The 21,231-nt window shown below is 40.6% G+C and overlaps 1 protein-coding gene across 4 annotated transcripts in view; it reads right to left on the bottom strand.

The window, feature by feature from the left end:
- The window catches only part of TMTC1 (transmembrane O-mannosyltransferase targeting cadherins 1), a 280,253-nt gene that overhangs the window by 250,609 nt on the left and 8,413 nt on the right, over positions 1-21,231 (bottom strand). For all 4 annotated transcript variants that reach the window (XM_086713729.1, XM_086713726.1, XM_086713728.1 and 1 more), the window contains exon 2: positions 8,117-8,294. In XM_086713729.1, coding sequence (XP_086569855.1) covers positions 8,117-8,294 — 178 coding nt within the window. The remainder of the gene's footprint in view (positions 1-8,116; positions 8,295-21,231) is intronic.

Genomic DNA, 21,231 nt, shown 5'->3' with positions numbered 1-21,231 from the left:
CATCAACTGCAATGTTATAATAAACATCATGTAAACATTTTATATTATGCACATGAAATATAAGTTTTAAATTATATTTAAAGCTGTGAGTTATATTATAAAAAGACAATGAAGACTGGTAACTACTCCAAACTTAAGGAGACTGAAGAGAATGACTAATGACCTTGGTTTTAGAAAATACACAACTAAATTATTCTGGTGCAAAGAGGCATGAATTACGCAACCTACTCTCAAATGCTTCAGAATACAAATAATATTTTTATATATTAAGGGAGAAAGAGAGGAAGAATGACAAAACAAATGTGGCAAAATGTTAAAAATTGATGAGTCTGGATAAAGAGTATATGGTCACTGTATTTTTGAGGTTTAAAATTATTTTTTTTAATGTGTTACTTTAGAAAGGTACTAAAATGGAAGAGGGGTAGAGGACAGACAGCTTTTTACAAATCTTTGTATTATTTCATTACTACTTAAAATGTGTGTGCATTTCTCTTACTCTTTTGAAATCCAAGAAACAAAACTGTAAAGGAAAAAAATGGAGGATGGTTCAAAGAATGCTTCAAAAAAGGCCACGTATGAGCTGGATCTTAAAGAAGAGTCAGAGCTCACAAGGGAAATGAACAGGGTTGACATTTCAGGCACAGAGAACAGCATCACCCAAACCACAGAGGACCTGAAGTCCACAGTGTGTTAGAGAATCAACCATAATTAATAGTGGAAAATAGAGTTCTGGGAAACGTACCTATAAATACTCTCATATAATGAGCACACTTTGCATTCATAAAGAAGAGGGAATGACACATGCATGGAACTAGACCATCCAAGGCTTGAATACAGACTCCTTCTCTTGCCATTTGAATGAGACTCAATTTTGTTATCTTTAATTTCTGGGATTTGGTTTTGTTATCTTTAAAATGAGTATAACACCCACATCTCACGTTACTGTTACAATTAATGAGTTTACATATATATATATATATGTGTATATATATGTACGTATATATGTATATATACATATACATGTATGTATATATATGTATATATACACTTTATATGTATAAAGTGTATATATATATATAAACTTCATTGGATAAATGAATATATTAGTTAAAAATATAAATAGAACGTAATTTAGGTATATACCTGCATATGGATTGACAGCAAGTCACATACTGAGAAAAATTCAAGTCCAATGTACACCAAGAGAAAACTGGATACAGCCAAAGAATTACACTAGCAGTACAGAGTTAAAAGCTATTAGCTAATGTGGCTGCCTGGACTATCCACTGTTCATTGATCCATTCATTTATAAGGAATTTGCATGCTAAATCAGGAAGATGGCATGACACAAAGGAGGTACACAGTGACAATATGGTGTCACCTCAGCATCAGAACTAGCTCAGACTTACAGTCTGTAGAGCAACAATTGCACACAGGTTCACTGTGAGCCCAGATCTGCTCAGTCTACACCACCACATCTCTGAGCATTGAGCTCAGCGTCACCTGCGAGGCCTCTAGAACACTAAACAGAGAGCCCAACTCACTAGCAACAAAGTCTTGGGAGAAAGCCACACATCTGGACCCAGAGGGACGCTCACCACAGCACAACTGATGTGGCCAACTCACACAACAGCAAGAGGTGCAAGCTGATATTGGGTGTAGCAAGTTGGAATGAGGCAATCACAAGCTAGGCAAGCATAACTAATGTGCTAAAGGAGCCTGAAGCCTACTTCTCAAATTGCAGCCAGTTAGTGCTTCTGGGAAGCAGCAGCAGCAGCAGCAGCAGCAGCAGAATGTGCCAGCTGGATGTGCCCAGATATAAAGAATGTAGTGTCCCTTGGAGCGGAAGCTCAGAGGGGTTGTTGAAATGTTAATGCTAACAGTGACAGACTCTGTGGCCAGTTTCAAACCACCAAGCATTCACTGAACACCTACTCTATATCCCTGTTGAGCTGGGGTCTCTGAGGCAAGAGGGTTAGACGTCTTAAAAACAAGGTGCTTGACACCAACTACTATATGTCAAGACCAACCATTCACTTTCCCTGTGATTCAATTAGTCGGTAGCATCATGTTCAGTAATTGCATGATTTATTCCACTCAACAAACATTTTCCAAGTGCCTCCTATTTGCCAGGTACTGTGCCAGCTGGAGGGATATAACCTGCCTCAAGGAGTTTAACATCTGGTTGGGAGTCAAAAGAGGGTACTGCATGTATCATAAAGAGGAGAAATCATTGCCATGAGAGAATGGAGAGATTAATTTTGACTGTAGAATCTGGGAAGGCTTCATGGAAAGGCTGGTGTTATACACTAACATCTAAAGGAGAGGCAAGAAGGGCTCAGTAAGTTGAAGACAGGGGAATGTGAATCCTGGGCCAGGGAAGGAACACAGAAGCATTCCAGGCAGAGGAAAGACCAGTCTCAAAACACAGGTGTTTCTGGAAGGGAAAGCATAAAGGGATGAAAGCATGGAGTAAATGAAAATGGACAGGAATGGGCAATGGGAAGCAAACTGGGATGCTAAGTTGGAGCTCCTGGGTTTGATTCTATGACAACGTAGGCTGAACTGTAGGTGCTGGGAAATACAAAGGACCCAGCCAAAAATACATGCAGATGGATAGCATGTACTTCTGCCTCAAGCTGCAGGTTTTCATCACCAAAAGGGTAGCTGTAACTTGAGAACTGAACTCTGTAACACATACTCAAGTAATGGAAAAAATGAGTGAACATCATCAGGGTAGAATGGAAACAATGTAACATTCAGATCTAGGTCCTAGTGAGCTTAACAGAATCACATGTGGAAATTACCAATTAAGAATTTAATTTGTCCCCAAAACTTGTTATTTCTTAGAATAACATTCATAGGATTTGTACAAAGTATTGGATGTGTATCAAGTTATTGATTGTTCCATCTGCAAGAATGAGTCCCATTAGTGTTAGACAGGGACAGGAAACACACACTTAACACATCCAACAGCTGAAAGCCAGAATGACTGATTAGATCACTACCAATTCTCTCCTACGTGCTCTTGTCCCAGTTCTGGAAATGTTGACCTTAACCTTCAGCTCCATGTATCAGCATTTCCTGCTCTTGCTTTTGACTTGACGTAAGTCAAGTGCATTCCTTCCAACCAATAATGTTTCTTTTTTTTTTTAATTTTTTTTTCAACGATTTTTATTTATTTTTGGGACAGAGAGAGACAGATCATGAACGGGGGAGGGGCAGAGAGAGAGGGAGACACAGAATCGGAAACAGGCTCCAGGCTCCGAGCCATCAGCCCAGAGCCTGACGCGGGGCTCGAACTCACAGACCGCGAGATCGTGACCTGGCTGAAGTCGGACGCTCAACCGACTGCGCCACCCAGGCGCCCCAGCAACCAATAATGTTTCTATAATGATTGCTAAGTTTTATTCCTACAAGGGAATTACAATGATATTCCCCATTTTCCCAATTTCTCTACTTATTTTTCTCATGATTCAGGATTCAGAAAAACATACAAATTTCCCATGATTTCCCCAGAAATATACTGTCAGAAACCCTTCTGGGCCACCTGGGTGGCTCAGTCGGTTAAGCGTCTGCCTCTTGATTTAGGCTTAGGTCACAATCTTATGGTTCATGGAATCGAGCCCCAACATTGGGCTCTGACCTGACAGCATGAAGCGGGCTTGGGATTCTCTCTCTCAACCTTACTCTCTGCCCCTCTCCTGCTTGCTGTCTCTCAAAAAAAAAAAAAAAAAAAAAAAAGAGAGAGACAATAAAAGAAAACTCTTCCAAGAATCACAGGCCTTCAATGAAGAAAGGTCTGCGTATACCTTAGTCAGTGCTATACCCTCTGCAATCTATTTGTTGAAAGATTGAGTAAATAAATGAATTTGTTCCTGCATACTTAAATTGGAAATGATTTTTTTTATTACAACATATTGTTTTGTCTTGTATGTATTTATGTGTATGTTCTTTGGCTTTTTTAGGAGCTTGTGAACAAATTATGGGTAGGGACCCCTTATCCAACCACATACCCTCTTGGCACCTAGCACAGTGCTTGCACCAAACAAGTATTCATTTACTATATGCTGATTACATAATTAAGGAAGCAAATCTTTGATCGGACCAATATGTTGAAACTAAACCCCTCCTCCTGTGGGGCACTGGGCTCTGTGCTGACAGCTCAGAGCCTGGAGCCTGCTTCAGTTCTGTGTCTCCCTCTCCCTGTGTCCCTCCCCTGCTCCCTCTCTCACTCCCTCTCTCTCTTTCTCTCTCTCAAAAATAAACATTAAAAAATTTTTTGAGCCCCTCCCCCAAAAATGTAAATCCTCCATCCTTCCTGGGATTACTTATGGTCCCATTTTTGTTCTTGTTTAACAAAAGGGAGATATATCCCTCTAACTGCCTCTCCAGTCACCCTGTGATCTATTTTCCCTTTTGAAAAATAATTTGTCACTAAGTCTTCCACAACACAAGACCTTTTTTTCTATTTCTCTGTCTTCTTCCTTAGAAACCTAAACTATTACCTATAACTGAAATAGTCTCTTGATTTTACTTCCTAGTATAGATTGTTATGTAAGTCAAATTTCTTTACTTTCTTCACTTCCTTCCTACACTTCTTTCATTCCTTGTGAATGCAAATAGTTTCTTTAAACTTTTTCCTTAAATGTCCAGCTCTCAGACTCCTTTGTCCCTATAATTGTGTTATCATGGATTTTTTTTTTATTAGTACAGAAGCTTATTGAAACCTTTTCATTTTTTTAAGTCTATTTATTGTGAGAAAGAGAGAGCATGAGCGGGGGTGGGGGGGGGGATTTGGGGAGGAAGAGGGAGGAGGGCAGAGAAAGAGGACTAGAGAGAATCCCAAGCAGACTCTGTGCTGTCAGTGCAGAGCCTGATACAGGGCTCGAACTCACAAACTGTGAGATCATGACCTGAGAGGACACCAAGAGCTGGACGCTCAACCAACTGAGCCACCCAAGGTGTCTCCTTAATGAAACCTTTTTTTAAAGGTCACTTTGCTAACAGGATTTTTTTTTCTTAGAATTCGACCTAACTCTACCAGCTCATGATCTCACTGTCCAAGGTTACCTGCTCTCCCTCTTTGCAAGCATAGAATTAAGACCGTTATTGTCCTATTCATTTATTCTTTCCTGGAAAAATGTTCCCCAAGATGCTCCACACACATATTTTCAACTGTACTTTGACCTGGTGTCATATATTCTATATGGCTAGGAGTAATAGTCTTTGATTATTTCTCTTCATATGACATCCAAAAAGAATATTAAAAACTTATGTATCTCTCTCATCTTTTAAAATTCATATCTAAAATTTTTCATCATAATTTTAAATACTTGCAAGGATCTAATTTCCTATGCATTGTAAATACTGACATTTCAAAATAAGGCCATAATATTACTGTTTTAAATGTACCAAATGGAATCTGGAATGTACCACAGCAATTTGAAGCTCATTGTTTTCCATTTACACAAACATGAACAGGCTCTTCATTAAATGATGGATATTTCACACCCATTTCCCCTTGAACTCTTATTTCTATTTTATTTCCTCCTCAGCATTGTTTATTAATGTATTAAATAGTTATGCTTAAAAATATTCTACTTACCATCTCCTCCCTGTAATAAAAATACTTATATATTTAAATTTATTGTAAACGTCCTTGTGATAACTGTTAAATTTTCAATTTTATATTATTATTCCACTTAGTGTTAATACATAATTTTTTAATACATCACAAATTAGAAAAAATGATAAGTAGCTCTTAGATATAAAAATACACTTCTTAATAACAGTTATAGCATAATCTTCCACTTAGAGGCACCTTTTGAGAGGCACTCAAGGAACGGCAGGGAAATTTACCTTAAGTAATGTAATTGTTTGTGTAAAATCATTTTTTCTTTGTCACTCACTCCAAATAGATTTGTATCAAAATCTTGGGCTTACAGATTTACAATACTGTGTGTGGAAAATATCTATCACATATAGCATAACTGGCAAAACCAGTCTTCATTATAAAACCAATTGGCCAAATCAAACTTCTTATGTCAATTCAAATGAACATATTATTATGCATTCCCATGACAACCATCTCACTTCTGAATTCAGAAGATCAACACAGGCCACCGTACCCTACTTCTAATGCCATGCTGTATTCTTCACAGAAATATGTGTAAGACAGAGCGTGATATGAAGCCCATCTTCGGGTCTATGATGCCTTCATTGAAGGAGGCTTTGCTGACACCAATATATCAAATTGTTTCTTTGTAAGGTATCTCAGAGATTTCTATACCTGGGGAATAGTAAAAGTCTGATATATTTGAGACATTCTTTTTTTCTTTTTCTTTTTCTTTTTTTTTTTTAATTTTTTTCAACGTTTTTAATTTATTTTTGGGACAGAGAGAGACAGAGCATGAACGGGGGAGGGGCAGAGAGAGAGGGAGACTCAGAATCGGAAACAGGCTCCAGGCTCCGAGCCATCAGCCCAGAGCCTGACGCGGGGCTCGAACTCACGGACCGTGAGATCGTGACCTGGCTGAAGTCGGACGCCCAACCGACTGCGCCACCCAGGCGCCCCTTCTTTTTCTTTTTTTTAAATGTAATTTACTGTCAAGTTGGCTAACACACAGTGTATATACAGTGTGCTCTTGGTTTTGGAGGTAGATTTCCGTGATTCATTGCTTATGTACAACAGCCAGTGCTCATCCCAACAAGTGCCCTCTTCAATGTCCTTCTTATTTTTCAATGAGAGAAGGACAATTGAAAGGAGAGGAGGAAGGGGTGCCTGGGTGGCTCAGTTGGTTGAGCATCCAACTCTTGATTTCAGCTCAGGTCACGATCTCGGAGTTAGTGAGTTTGAGCTCCACATCAGGCTCTGCACTGCTGGTGCGGAGCCAGCTTGGGATTCTTCTCCCTCTCTCTCTGCCCCACCCCTCTCTCTCTCTTTCTCTCTCTCTCAAAAATAAATAAATAAATAAATAAATAAATAAATAAATAAATAAATAAATAAACTTTTTTTTTTTTAAAAGAAAGGGGATGACAGAGAGAAGAACCAACTTGACACTTTTACCCCAGGCATGTTCTGAGACAGATAAACTGTAGGAAAGTGTCCAGATGCAAGCTGAGGCTCTGGAAATGATTCTTTTAAAACATACCCCTTAGAAAGTCTTCACCTGCCCCCAGCAATACATATAAAATAAACCAACTGTGGTTACTGAGTTATACTAAAATAAACCAAGTATTACTGAGATGTGAAATGAGGTAAATTGATAATGCCTTCTGGGTGCATGATTAAATCCCTATTTTAAAGAGGACCACAGATTTGAACTATCTTTTAAATAAATTTGTCATCATCCACCAAATAACTACACTTCACACGAAAGAACTTAGAAACCATTTATAAATCCCTCTCTTAAGTCTTTCTTTTTTTTTTTTTTAAATGTTTTAACGTTTATTTATTTTTGAGATAGAGAGAGACAGAGCATGAACAGGGGAGAGTCAGAGAGAGAGGGAGACACAGAATTGGAAACAGGCTCCAGGCTCTGAGCCATCAGCCCAGAGCCTGACGCGGGGCTCGAACTCACGGACCGCGAGATCGTGACCTGGCTGAAGTCGGACGCTTAACCGACTGCGCCACCCAGGCGCCCCTAAGTCTGTCTTTCTAACTTGAAGAATGTCAGTCTAACTTTTTAGTCTTTCCTCTTACTCACAGCTCAGCATCATAAATATTGTAAATATAAAGCACAGAGAGAAAAGGTAAAATACAAACGCAGAGCAAGAACAATGCCTCGGCAGGACAAATATCGCAAAATGCCCTGTGCTGTTTAAAACACATTAGAACTTACATTTTATTCAAATAAACTGTGGCCATTTATTACTACGTGTAATAACAACAGTGGTTATTTAGAAAAGCAGTTAAATTCTGAAGGCCATTTGAACATTCAAAAAGAAAAGTTGTCAAGCAGAATGGTTTATACATAAAGACAAACACTTTAGTGGAGCACTGAATTACCGTGGTTTTGCAAGGCTCATTTTGTTGTTGTTGTTGTTGTTGTTTTGTTTTTTGTTTTGTTTTTTGTTTTAGTTCATTGTTTCATTAAGTTCCAGGGATACTCACTGCCTCCGTGTGGATAGGATGCACAGCAAAAAGCAACGCCGTAGCAAAAGCAAGTCTGCGATTCCTGAAGACAGCTTTGTCACAGGTGTACATCAGGACAAGAGTCACCAGGCAGTGCAAAATCACATTCACTGCATGAAAGTAGAACGGGTTCATACCAGTCAAAAATACGTTCAGCCTATAAAAAAAGATAAAAACAAAAACAAAAATGGAATCAGCTACAAACAGAAAACATAAGCACAAGGGAGCGGAGAAAGCAGAGGGAACTGATCATTTAAAAAAGATAAGCTGTTCAATCAATTATTTTTAATGGATGACTCCCAACATCAGGTTACTCTACACATACGAGTATCATTTTTTCCCTATCTCAGAATTTTCCTATCTGCAAAAGTCATTGCAAAAGCAATACAATATTATTTCAGAAAACCCTGTGGCCCAAGAAGACAAGCAGCTAGGTGCTGGACCTGTTCTTCCTTCACTCCGTGGCTAATGCAAACAGCCCCGAGAGACTCTTGCTTTCACTACCAGCTCTTCCCAAGGAGCTGACGGTTCAAAAGCAAGTCCACAGTGCTCTGGGTCAGAGCCGCAGCCCCTGGAGAAGACAGAAAAGCCACAAGACTGTGACTGTGGTCAGAGTTGGGACAAATCAAGCATGAACGTGTTCTCTCACCCAGAATACCCACCAGGAACCAAATTTCCAGACTATGCACCCGGAATGATCATTAATTACCACCCCACAAGGGATCTTCAGTGCACCTAAAGACACTATTACCAGCTGCAGCTGAAATTAAAAGGATGAGCAAAAGCATGGCATTTCAGAATCCGTATTAAATGTTTTCTAACATAAATTCCCACAGATCTCAAAATCTGAATTCTAAAATTATGATGAAGAAACTAAAGAGTGTCACAAAAAGAAGGGAAATGTATTGTTCAACATCTTTAAAAATACTTTACTATGAAATGCAGAACAGAGACACTTCTGAAGGTTGCCTTAAATTTAATAACAGGACATAATGTCCCCAATTGACTCTGTGGGGTTACAGAAAAAAATAGTTGTATAGGGCATGATTCTTTTGGGGGAGCATATATACCTTAAGGGGGGTTGCCTGTAGTTGTCTATATTCCAGCTTAATTTTACTGAAACAGTAATCCCATGTCTTTATTCTCATGCCCTTGATCTGCTTCTCTTATAGAAACACCTCCTCTTTGCCAAAACAATCGAGAATGAAAAAGTCAACTTTAGCGATGGCATATGCATATTCTAAATACTTGACTTGATTCATGCACAAATTTAACAGAATTTTAAGCATCTCAAGCTTTATTTGGACACATGAATATAAATGTCATAGTTACTAATTGACGCCAATTCCATTCCCACTGAAGTAATCATGGTCCTAACTAAGCCTAGAAAAAATGAACTGTTTTGTGGAATCAAACTTCAGGGCTCCGAGGTAAGATTCAAGCCAGCTGTATGTTGGTGTACTCTGCACACACCCCAGAGTCCTTAAGACAGAAATGTAGCGTGAAACATATGGAGGGAAAGAGGAATGGTCAGGTACAGCTAGAGGAGAAAGAATTGCATCCCATTCCAGTTCAAGAGGACCCACCTATGGTGAGAGAGCTGTTGGAAATCAGAGCTTAAGACGGTGGAGCTTTGAGAAAGGGCAAGACCAGGTCCCTATCCTCGGAGAACTTAGGTGCGGTTCCCAGAGAGCCCATCCTCCTGAGGCTGATTTTCATCAGGCTAAGCTTTCCAGACCAATGAAGCCATTCATTTAAAGTTCATTCACGGGCGCCTGGGTGGCGCAGTCGGTTAAGTGTCCGACTTCAGCCAGGTCACGATCTCGCTGTCCGTGAGTTCGAGCCCCGCGTCGGGCTCTGGGCTGATGGCTCAGAGCCTGGAGCCTGTTTCCGATTCTGTGTCTCCCTCTCTCTCTGCCCCTCCCCCGTTCATGCTGTGTCTCTCTCTGTCTCAAAAATAAATAAACGTTCAAAAAAAGAAAATTAAAAAAAAAAAAAAAGTTCATTCACACTCAGGGCAAAAAAACTAAACAGGCAAACTATCTCACAACCAGTGGGAAGGTCTCAAATTTGTCAATACATAGCAAAGGCTTTAAGAAGTACGTAACTTTTGGGGGTGCCTGGGTGGCTCAGTGGGTTAAGCCTGACTAAGGCTCAGGTCATGATCTCATGGTTCATGAGTTCAAGCCCCATGTGAGGCTCTGTGCTGACAGCTAGGAACCTGGAGCCTGCTTTGGATTCTGTATCTCCCTTTCTCTCTGCCCATTCCCCACTAGCACTTTGTCTCTCTCTCAAAAATAAGTAAGAGACATTAAAAAAAATTTTTTTTAAAGAAGTACATAACCTTTGATCAAAAATTCCACTTCTAGGAATTTTCCATAAGGAAATAACCTGAAAAGTGTTCAAAGATAGATATAGATAGATACAGATACAGATATAAACAGACAGATATGACATTGTAATATAATAAATATGCATTTTGGTCTTCATCCCAACTCCTGGTAGAGATGGTAAAACCTTTGTAATTTCTTAAGTTATAAAGGTAGTAGGAGTATCTTTTGTTCCAATTTTTGGTCTTTGGCCCCGGTTCCTGACACAGAGCTCCTAAATCCCTTGGAACTTCCTAAGTGATAGGATTACCTTTTGCTCTAATAACATGACTCTTGGTAGGCTCCTGGATGGCTTCTGGATGGGAGCAGGTCACCAGAAAGATCGAGTTATGATTAGAAGCTTAGAACTTCCAGCCTTTCTCCCCCTCCCCCTCCCCCACCCCAGGAATTGGAGAAGGGCTAGAGATTGAGTTAATTATCAGTGATACCTACTTGATGAAGCCTCCATAAAAATCTCTGAGCTACAGGTTTTGGAGAACTTCCACATCGGTGAGCACATCCACAAGCTGGGCAGGTGGTACACCTCAATTTCACAGGGACAGAAGCTCCTGTGCTTGGGACCCTCCAGACCCCACCTAAGCATCTCTTCATCTGGCTGTTCATCTATATCCTTTATTCTATAATAAGTCAGTAAACATTAAGGAAGTGTCTGCTTGAGTTCTGTGAGCCATTATAGCAAATTATTGAACCTGAGGAGGGGCTCATGGGAACACTGATTTAACAACCAAGTTAGACAGAAGTGTGGCAATCTAGGGACCCACGACTTGCAACTGGTATCTGAAACGGGGTGAGTCTTGTGGAAGGAAATGAGCCCTTAACCTGGGGGATCTAATGCTAACTCCAGACAAACAGTGGCAGAATTACATTGAATTGCAGGATATCCACATACTGTAGGACACTGAGAATTGATCACTGTGGAAAAAAAGCCCTACATATCTGGTGTCAGAAGTATGGACTATAAGCTGAAGAAGAAACAGGACTTTTCTTTTTAGTATACAAGGATGCATCATACTGTGATAATCATAAGATGACAATAGAGAGAAGGCAAGACATCTAATAAGCCAAATCCCTGATTTTTTGGGGGGAGGATTTTTTTTTTAATCTGAGTATAGCTGACACACAATATTACATTAGTTTCAAGTGTACAACTTAGTGATTTGACACGTTTATACACATGCTATTATGTTTACCACAAGTATAGCTACCATCATATTATTATTCCTGGAAACTGGTTAGGAAAAAAATGCTTGGTGTTTTAAGCGAATTCATTTAGACCCCAAAATATAAAAATAAATTACTGAATGGGGATCCACCGCAGTGCTAAAGTAACTGAAAGCCTCTCACATGGTACCAGTTACTGGCAAATCTAAGCTTTAAGAAATTACTGAGAATCTAAAGTTAGGAGAAGTTCCCAAGTATCTAAAAAGATAGAGAGTGAACTCCCCAAACTATAAACAAGTGATCTTGAGATGAAATAATAACAAAATGTTATTTGTGAGCATTGGAAAAAGAATCTCTGATCCTAGGATCCAATACGGGTTCACAAAAAGGGGGTCCAACTGATGAACCTCACATTTTAATAGGGCAGGGAATGTGACAAACACATCCTATCTTTATTTTAACAAAGGCATTTATCAAAATCTTTCACAATCACCTTGTGCACAAGATATAAGAAGAAGGATTTGTAGCAAACACAAAGAGTAGTGAATAATAATCAATGTCTCCTTAGATGTAGACCTTCAGTGTAAGTCACAAGACTCTGACGTTATCTCTGGTCTGCCCCATATTTCTATCAAGGACTTAGCTAGATCTGTAGTGTATGCTAACCAAGCTTGCCAGAAAGCCTGTATCTGGGAAGGAGGGTCACTGTTCTGGGAGACTAAGATTGGCAAAGGGTTTAAAGCCTGATATTGTTAGTTAATTCTTACAGGATTACACAGAATATGGGTAAGAGCAAAATCCACATTTGGACATAAAAGGGAACAAAATACTTACAATCTAGACTAAAACTACTCACATAGCATTGTCCAAGAGCTGTTAGTTTACTCTAAACTCAGAGTTATTATGTCCTGGCTATCAAAACAGACCAAACCACAGACAGGGTTCTGCATAAGTCCAACTAATTTTCATTTCAATTCATTCTAACAGATATTTATTGAGTACCTACTACATGTCAGGTGTGATATAGGGCCCAGAGACACAAGGAGAAGACATGGCATCTGCTACCAGAGAAAGAGAGACACTAAGCAGATAATTAATAGTGAAAGAAATCTAGCAAGGGGAGAACCTACCAGGTGCAGAGATAGGAAAGAGGGAGACATTCTGTCTGCATGTGGGACAGTGAAGGTAGGTGGTATCCAATGTGGGGCAGCAGCCTCTCTGAGTGCTACTTAAACGCTGGAGCATCTTCACAGGAGAGCTCCAGGATGCTGAAGGATGGGGAGTCTCAAAGTGATGTCTCAGGAAGGTAGGCTTGAGGAAATGGAGGATGCTCAGCCTAAAGAAAGATGACAGAAATGATACCAAATCCTCCAAGGGAAATGATCTTTGCCATATTATGGCTGTATCCCTAGTATCTAGCATACTGCCTGGTTCACAGTTGTCAAAATTAAGTGGATATGTTGGATGGATATACAAATGAATGAATGATGAAATATTTAAGCAATGCACTTACTCAAGTACCTCTCTGAGTGGAAACTGAGATCCAATAACAATGTTGCAAATAGACTAAGGGTCAAGTTTAAATCTGCAAATTATTTTGTTTCATCTGTATACCTTTTCTTTCTTTCTTTAATTTACCCCCCACCCTTTTTTTTTGAGAGAAAGAGAGTGCACACAAGCAAGTGGTAGAGGGGGACAGAATCTTAAGCAGGCTCCACGGCCAGCACAGAGCCTGCCGCAGGTCTCCATCCCACAACCCTGAGATCATGATCTGAGCTGAAACCAAGAGTCAGACGTTGAACTGACTGAGCCACCCAGGGGCCCCGAATTTACCAACATTTTTATTTTTATTTATTTTTTATCTTTTGAAAAAACTTTTTTTAATGTTTATTTATTTTTGAGAGAGAGAGACAGAGCGTGAGTGGGGGAGGAACAGAGAGAGAGGGAGACACAGAATCTGAAACAGGCTCCAGGCTCTGAGCTGTGAGCACAGAGCCCAACGCCGGGCTCAAACCCACAAACCGTGAGAGATCATGACCTGAACCGAAGTTGGACACTCAACCAACTGAGCCACCCAGGCACCCCACCGACATTTTTAAAACAGACGATTTTATATAAAAATTTCCAGCTTCTCTTGAAGTACTACATGGCCGCATGGAAACACGTTGCCTATTCAGAGGGCACAAGTACGCACAATTTACCACAATACGAAACAACAACTGCTATGAGATAGGCCTCAGCTCAAAAACAAAGAAGCAATATTTAAAACTAGAACTGGTGTTTGGACACCCAGAAATGTCCATGCAGGAACATGATAAACAGCACACCTGAAATACCACCTAAGAACAGTCTCTAGGGTTCCATGTCACCCCGAACAGACTCCATTATAGCACACATCAGTTTTTTAAAACTCTTTTACTATATTCCTCAAATATTATAAGCATTTTTTCATACACTGTAAAACATTAGTTTCTTTTCCTTATAGTATCCATCTCACTTAGCACACAGTGAATTAATTCTAAATGAAAGTTTACCGAATGAGCACATAAACTCACCTTAAGTTGAAAGTTGAAAAGATCATCTTTCCCAGTCAACAGTAAGAATCTCTAATTTTATTTCATTTAGCCTTCATTTCTCATTTAAAGCTAAACTGGCCAATAGGATTTTTTTTTTTTTCCAGAAAAAGTCTGAACAGCCATGTCGGACTGCTCGAAAGCCTTCCAGACTTTGGCAAATATGAATGCTAATACCCCTCCTCTGTCTGAGCTCCTCTGCCTCCTTGTAAAACTGTCCAGAAAGGTGGGGCCATGATGAGCTCACAGCAATCAGAGAGCACCTGTCCCCAGAAAAGGTTACAGGGTCACACAGTTTGGCACCAAGAAGTCACGGAAGGAGGGGTGGGAAGGGGAGAAGAAAGCCATTGGCCGTACTTCCTTCTCCTCACACCTGCATACCCTGGAGCTCTAGATAAACAAAGCCCCTTACTCTTGATTTTCTTCTTTGGAAAATACTTCTGGTTTAAGAAAACAAAAACAGGCTGTATCTTCTGGAAGAGACTTCTGCTAGGAAATATACTAGGGTCTTTCCTCCAGGGGACCCCAACTCCACATCAATCAAACAGCTCCATCTCAACAAACTAGCAGAGGTCTGGAGCCTCCAGAAGAGGTCATGGCTCACGTGTGGTTTGGGGCCCAAAACCTGGAGTTTTCGTGGTATACAGCTGAAGCAAGATTTAAGAGGGCTGCCCATCTACTTCATACCTAGGGACAATGTGACTGATTAGTCACCACCAATGGTCCCTCTCAGGGGGTCAAAACATTGTGATTACTACTGCATCCCTGCTGCCAACTATGGTAAAAGCACTCACCTTGTCTGTGGCAGCTAAGCATTGCCACTTGGCGTCTGGTACTCCAGGTCCCATCAGAAAGCCTACCTCACTGGCAGCATCTCCCACACCACACTTGGCCTACAGAAAAGAGTCCACGCAGAGCTTCCCGAAGTTGTCGGTGCTCCCCTGCTAATATATTTCTCAATGCCTCAGTGAAGGGAGAATCATCTGGCCCTCTCAGGAAATGTAGTAGAGTGGTGGGAGGAAGGTGTGGGCAGGCAGCATGTGATAAGTGCATTGCAACATCCTTATCTCAATGAGCTTTGGGATTCCTTTTTGTATATTACACCAGCAATATTTGGCATCTCAACCTCATGAAACATATGCTCCCACTGAGTCCCAGTGGTTCACAGGATTCTGAATCCCCTGGCGTGCTAGCTACAATTGCTGATTCCCTTATCCCATCCCAAGATATTCTAAGTCAGTAAATCTGAAATGGGGCCCAGAAATCTGTCCCAAGGAACCCAGTGATTCAAAACAGGTGATACTCAGAACAATGAGAGTCATGCATGACAAAGCTTAAAGGAAGGCTACATATGTTTGCCACACTTACCAGGAGAATCCGGTTTACATTTTTTTCCAATAAGAGCTACAAACTAGGGGAAAGAAAAAATTACATTTACCCCTTTACAATCTGTTTCTGCTATCCAATAATGGGTTCTCCAACACTTGCCTTGTGAGTTCCCACAGCCCACTACTGAACATACGGTATATTCTCCTGTCTTCCTCTATTCCCATCCATTTTTCTTCTTCCCCTTCTCCTGCCATCCTTCCGGCTCTCAAATGCTTGTAAGTGGTTTCCATAGTCTCCTTAGATCATTCAACCAATAAATAACAACATCTGTTTTTTCTCGTTTTCCTCCAAGGCGAATCCCTTTGGCCCTTAATCATTCTGGTTGCTCTTCTTCTGCATTCCCTCTAGTATCAAGAATAAATCAGCAAATCATCATCACTTAATGTATCAAAGAACCAAAGGATGTGATTCACAAGCACCAAGGCAAACAACAGTGCAAAGGGGAGATTGGTGCTCTGAGACAAAAATGAAATTCATGGTTTTGGTTTGTGCTCAAGGCATCACATCCTCGCCTGGCTATGAGGAAGCCATAGGGAGGGAACAGGGGAGGAGGGGCTTGTCAGGAGGAGCCCACACCCCATGCAAGGGGAAGTTATTGTCACTATTGTCTCATGAGTGCTCAGAGTAGCAATAGCATCAAAGAAAGGGTGGGAAAATTGAGGAAAGGAAGATCAGTGACCATATCTAGAGGGCAGCAAGTCCCAGAAGAAAATCTTCATAAAGAGAGTCAGCAAATAATAAAAATTAAAAGATCAACACCAAATATCATATAAGTACAGTTATAACTATAATGGGGTTGTCAATTCTTAGCAAATTTGTTTTCTTTTATTTTTATTTTTTTATTTTAGAGAGAGAGAGAGATCATGAGCGGGGGTGTGGAGCAGAGAAAGAGAGAGACAGAGAATCTTGAGCTGGCTTCATGCTCATCGAGGAGCCTAATGCAAAGCTCAATCCCAGGACCCTCGGATCATGACCGGAGCCAAAATCAAGAGTTGGACACTCTATCGACTGAACCACCCAGGCGCTCCTGCAAATTTGTTTTCTTTTAAAGGCATGTGTTTGGTAAAGTTCTTGGGTGCAGTGCAGTTCTGACGGTGATTACCCAGAGTTTATGTGAGGACAAAGTGCTGCTTCGGACTCCACTCACTTCAGACACCAGCTGCAAGTTCAATGGTTCCCAGGCCACCTGCACTGCTGACCAACTGACCACAAATTAGGGGATTCCCACAATTCTCTCAGGTTAGGAATTTGCAGGAATGCCTCACAGAATTTAAGAAAGTGTTAAGCTTACGACTGCAGTTTTATTATAAAGCATACAAATCAAAATCAATCAAAAGAAAAGATCCATGGAGTAGATCTGGGAGGGTCCTAAACACAAACCATCCATGCCTTCAGGACACATCACCCTCTCAGCACAATGATGTATGATTACCAGTCAAGGAAACTCAACCAAGCTTCTAAGTCAAGTTGTTAATTTGGGTTTCTGGGCACCTGGGTGGCTCAGTCGGTTAAGCGTCCATCTCTTGATTTCAGTTCAGGTCATGATCTCACAGTTTGTGAGATCAAGCCCCACATCTCTGCAGACATGCAGAACCTGCTTCGGATCCTCTCTCTCTGCCTCTCCTCTGCTCACTCTCTCCCTCAAAATAAATAAATAAACTTAAAAAAAAATTTAAGTGGGGTTTTATTACTTAGGCTGATTGATTCAATCCTTCATCATGTGACTGAACTCCATCTCCAGCTCCCCTTTCCCTTCCCAGGTTAGAAGGTAGGGCTGGTATGTGGCTCAAAGTCCCGTCTCTCTAATCATATGCTTGGTCTTTCCAGCAGAGCCAGCCGACGTTCTGAAACTATCTGGAGGCCCATCATGAGTTACCTCTTCCTTAACATAAACTGAAGTGTGGTCTCAGGCCCACCATGAACAACAGAGACACTCTCATCACTCGGGAAATTCCAAGGGTTTAGAAGCTCCCAGGAACCTGGGATAAAGACCAGACAAATTCTTTATTCTGTAATACTTGGGGACAGAAAGTCACAGCCATCATAGTTCCCTTGAGAAAGTATTTTCAGGGCCTTATAATCTATTTGATCCAACCGGAAATAATATTTCATGTCTACCTCATTGGCTGGAAAAAACATGGCCATTCTTTATAGACTGTAGGCCACAGGCATGGCTGAGCTTTTGTCCCCTGACAGTAGAGTATGGAGAGAACCCTGTGTAATTCTGGGGTTTGCCTCAGAAGGTACAGCTGCTGTGTCCGGTCTTCAAATCTATAGCAAGCATCCAGCAACCAGCACACATCAATATGCCACGCAAGAGGAGAATGGTGGGTCGCAAAGCGCTGTAGATCCTCATTCTCTACAGAGTCACAGTCACAGCAGGTGACAACAGGGAGCCACAGTTGCCCCTCTCAGAATCAAAATTGCCCCTTAACTGCCCAGTAAGCAGGACCCACTGCAACCATCTGTATGTGTCTCTACTTTTCTCTTTGACAGAGGAAGACAAAAGGTAAATAAACCAAGAAATAAGTCAAGCAGACTTTTTCGTCTATATATAAAGGTGTAGCCCTACCTAAATATTAACCTGAAAAAGTCAAGCATTCACATAAATTATTAATTAACTCATTCTTTTAACAGTAATTTATGAAGCCCTGACTTTGTATGACAAGCACTGCTCCAGGTGCTAAAGATATACCTCATGGAGTTTACACAGTATGAGAGAAGATAAAAACCAACAATAAATCCATGTTGTCAGATAGCAACAAGGGCTACTAAGGCAAGGAAGGTACAGAGTGAGAGAGTAAGGATGAAATATGGAGGAGAGTCTGCCATTTTGGATTGGGGAACCAGGGAAAGTGCAAAGGATGAAGTGACATTTGAACAGGGACTGACAGTGGTGAGAGAGCAAGAGGGCACAGGTCTGGGGAAAGCAATTCAGAAAATGCAAAGGCAGCAGCAGCAGGTTTGGCCTGTAAAGGGCATAAGAACTCTAGAATGAGTTGCAGATTGATAGACTAGATGGTAGAGGTCAGGGGTCAGATCAACAGGGGCTCATAGAACAGAAACCATTTCTTATCATTTGGAAAAGTAACAGAGCCATTACTCTCACATGGCCAAGCATTTCTTACCCTGCCCCATCCTTTTAAGTGGGATAACTATGTATTCAAAGTTAAGAAAAACATCGTACGCCTAGGTGGCTCAGTTGGTTAAGCATCCCACTCATGATTTTGCCTCAGGTCATGATCCCAGGGTCCTGGGATTGAGCCCCATGTCAGGACCCTGCTTGGGATTCTCTCTCTCTCTCTCTCTCAAATTAAAAAAAAACAAACAAGAAATTAAAGAAAATTTTAAGGAAAACATGAATGTAGCTCCAAAGGAAGATAGAAAAGACATTTGTCGATTAAAAAAAAAAAAAAAAGTGTTTCCAAGCCCCCATTGAGAGATTCACCTACAAAAACCCTCATAATTCGAAAATATATTCCTCTCATTTTCCATCCTTCCTACACTGCCAGACTGTAGTCTAAAGCTTATCTTACATCTAAAGTATATGCTAGCAGGCAACAATCTTAACCCCCTCCTCTTGGGGTTTCTAAGATAAACCTTAGTTGGCATGAAATTTTCAGAGGCCATTTTTTCATTTTTCTCTATAAAATCTCTATCACATCCAATCATATTTTTCCTTGGCTATATCCATCACTGAACATCCTAGACAATCTAGTCAAACAATCTCCATTTGTCCATTTATCATAGACTCAGAACACAAACTTATGAGTTTTGCTGCAATAGACAGACTATCTCAAAATGAATTCCAAAGAGGGCAAATCAAAAGAAACAGAACCAAAATGAACACTCCACCATTTCTTTCAGTTTTGGGGCACAGAGGCTAGAGCTGATTTTCATGGTTGGCGTATCATCTGTGACTAAAAGATGCAAACTGCTGCAAAAAAAAAAAAAAACCCTCTCCAGATCCAAGCATTAAAATGTTGCAAATCCTTACAGCTGCACATATTAAGATATTCTATTTTTTAACTCTGACATTTTAAACCACCCACTTTCACTCTTACGGTTTATATCATCATCAGAAGTCTTCAATAAAATAAAACTTTATAGCAAACTGGTAGAACACTATGATCTAATAGCCTAAACATGGAGAGAGAATCAAGAGTTTAAGGTCCTTTAATTTGCCTTCATTTCCCCATCTTTAACCTGAAAACCATTGGATCTTCCTTGTTGAAGGAAGCTTCTCCTTCCTTCCTGATGCAGAATGGCACTGCTAGCAATCCAGCAGGAGCTTCTTCTCAAGAGGAAAGAGGTAGAAAGGAAATAAAATTAAAAAGCTAAGCACCTTTTAAATCAATCAGGGCCATATTTCAAGGTGGAGGTTATGGGCATCATGGGTTTTGGTTCTGTGTCAATTAAGTGTCTACCAAGTGACTGAACGTGGTTAATGTCCTGATTCCAGAGTTAAAAACAGGTCATGGCCAGTGGAGGATAAAGAAGCAAAATAAAAAAGGTTACTGCTGCAGATTAAGTTTTCACAGATGTTTTGATTCTGCTCTACAAGGGTCCAAAAATATTCCTGTGTGCCCTTGGAAATGATCTTACGAAAAGACCAATGTAAGGTTTGACTAGAAACAGAAACTCATTAGAATTCTAAATTCACTTCAGGGAACACAGATGACCGTTTGTATCAGTTAAAGTTTGACTGCAGAAGCGGAACCACAGGGAAGGATACAGCAGAAGGGATTTACTGTAGAGATTTGACCTGTCACAATTGTGGAAGCTGGCTAAATAGCCTATGCAAGGCTGCCACTTCTGTCCGTAACAGAGGTAACTGACGTCAAAAGCCAGCAGGGCAGGCAGGGCAGGCATTCAGGAGGGAGGAAGGAGGGACTTGAAGTAGGGGAAAGGGAGACAGAGCTGGAAGCCACGAAGATGAACTACAAAGTACCTCTGCTTCTCACCGCCTCGAAGGCTCCAACTTTAATGATGTGAGTGGCTTGCAAACAGGCTGACACTCTTCCCTACAGAGCTGCACTCACACTTGCACCATGATACGAAGTAGCTAGAGCACCATGATCTGGAAAGTTCTGGAAGCTCCAGGGACCTAGCCACTGTCACACAGCAGCAGTGGGTTAGCCGCCCTGTCTGTGATAACCCAACAAGACTCTCTTGACACGAGCCTTCTGACTGGGATAGGCAGTCTCACTTTCACTTTCCATATCTGGAAGAAATTTGTGTACAACTATAACCTAGCGCAATACAGGGAAGGAATTTCCAAGAAACAAAGTTCCAGTTTCATTAAATTGACATCGTACAAAGCCACCCTATCTTGGTAAACTGCCTTCATTTTCCTTTATACCCTGTCCTGCAAACTGGTAAAAGTAGACCCTCTAAAAATCCATTTCCTCACTCGAAATTCAGCTCATTTCTTATTTGAGAAAAACTGTGATTAATATCTTTCTATACATGCAAGTACCTTTATAGAAACAAGCATTACACATCTTTACTTATTAATTAACATATTTATTTATTGTTTGTTCTTAAGGTAATTTCCAGCTCTCAGTATGTACAAGGTTCA

Source organism: Puma concolor, chromosome B4 (genome assembly GCF_028749965.1).
Source record: "Puma concolor isolate L17-30 chromosome B4, mPumCon1.1.hap2, whole genome shotgun sequence".
NCBI classification, from domain to species: Eukaryota; Metazoa; Chordata; class Mammalia; order Carnivora; family Felidae; genus Puma; species Puma concolor.
Note: the sequence above shows the minus strand (reverse complement) of the source record. Positions and strands in the feature narration are given on the sequence as shown.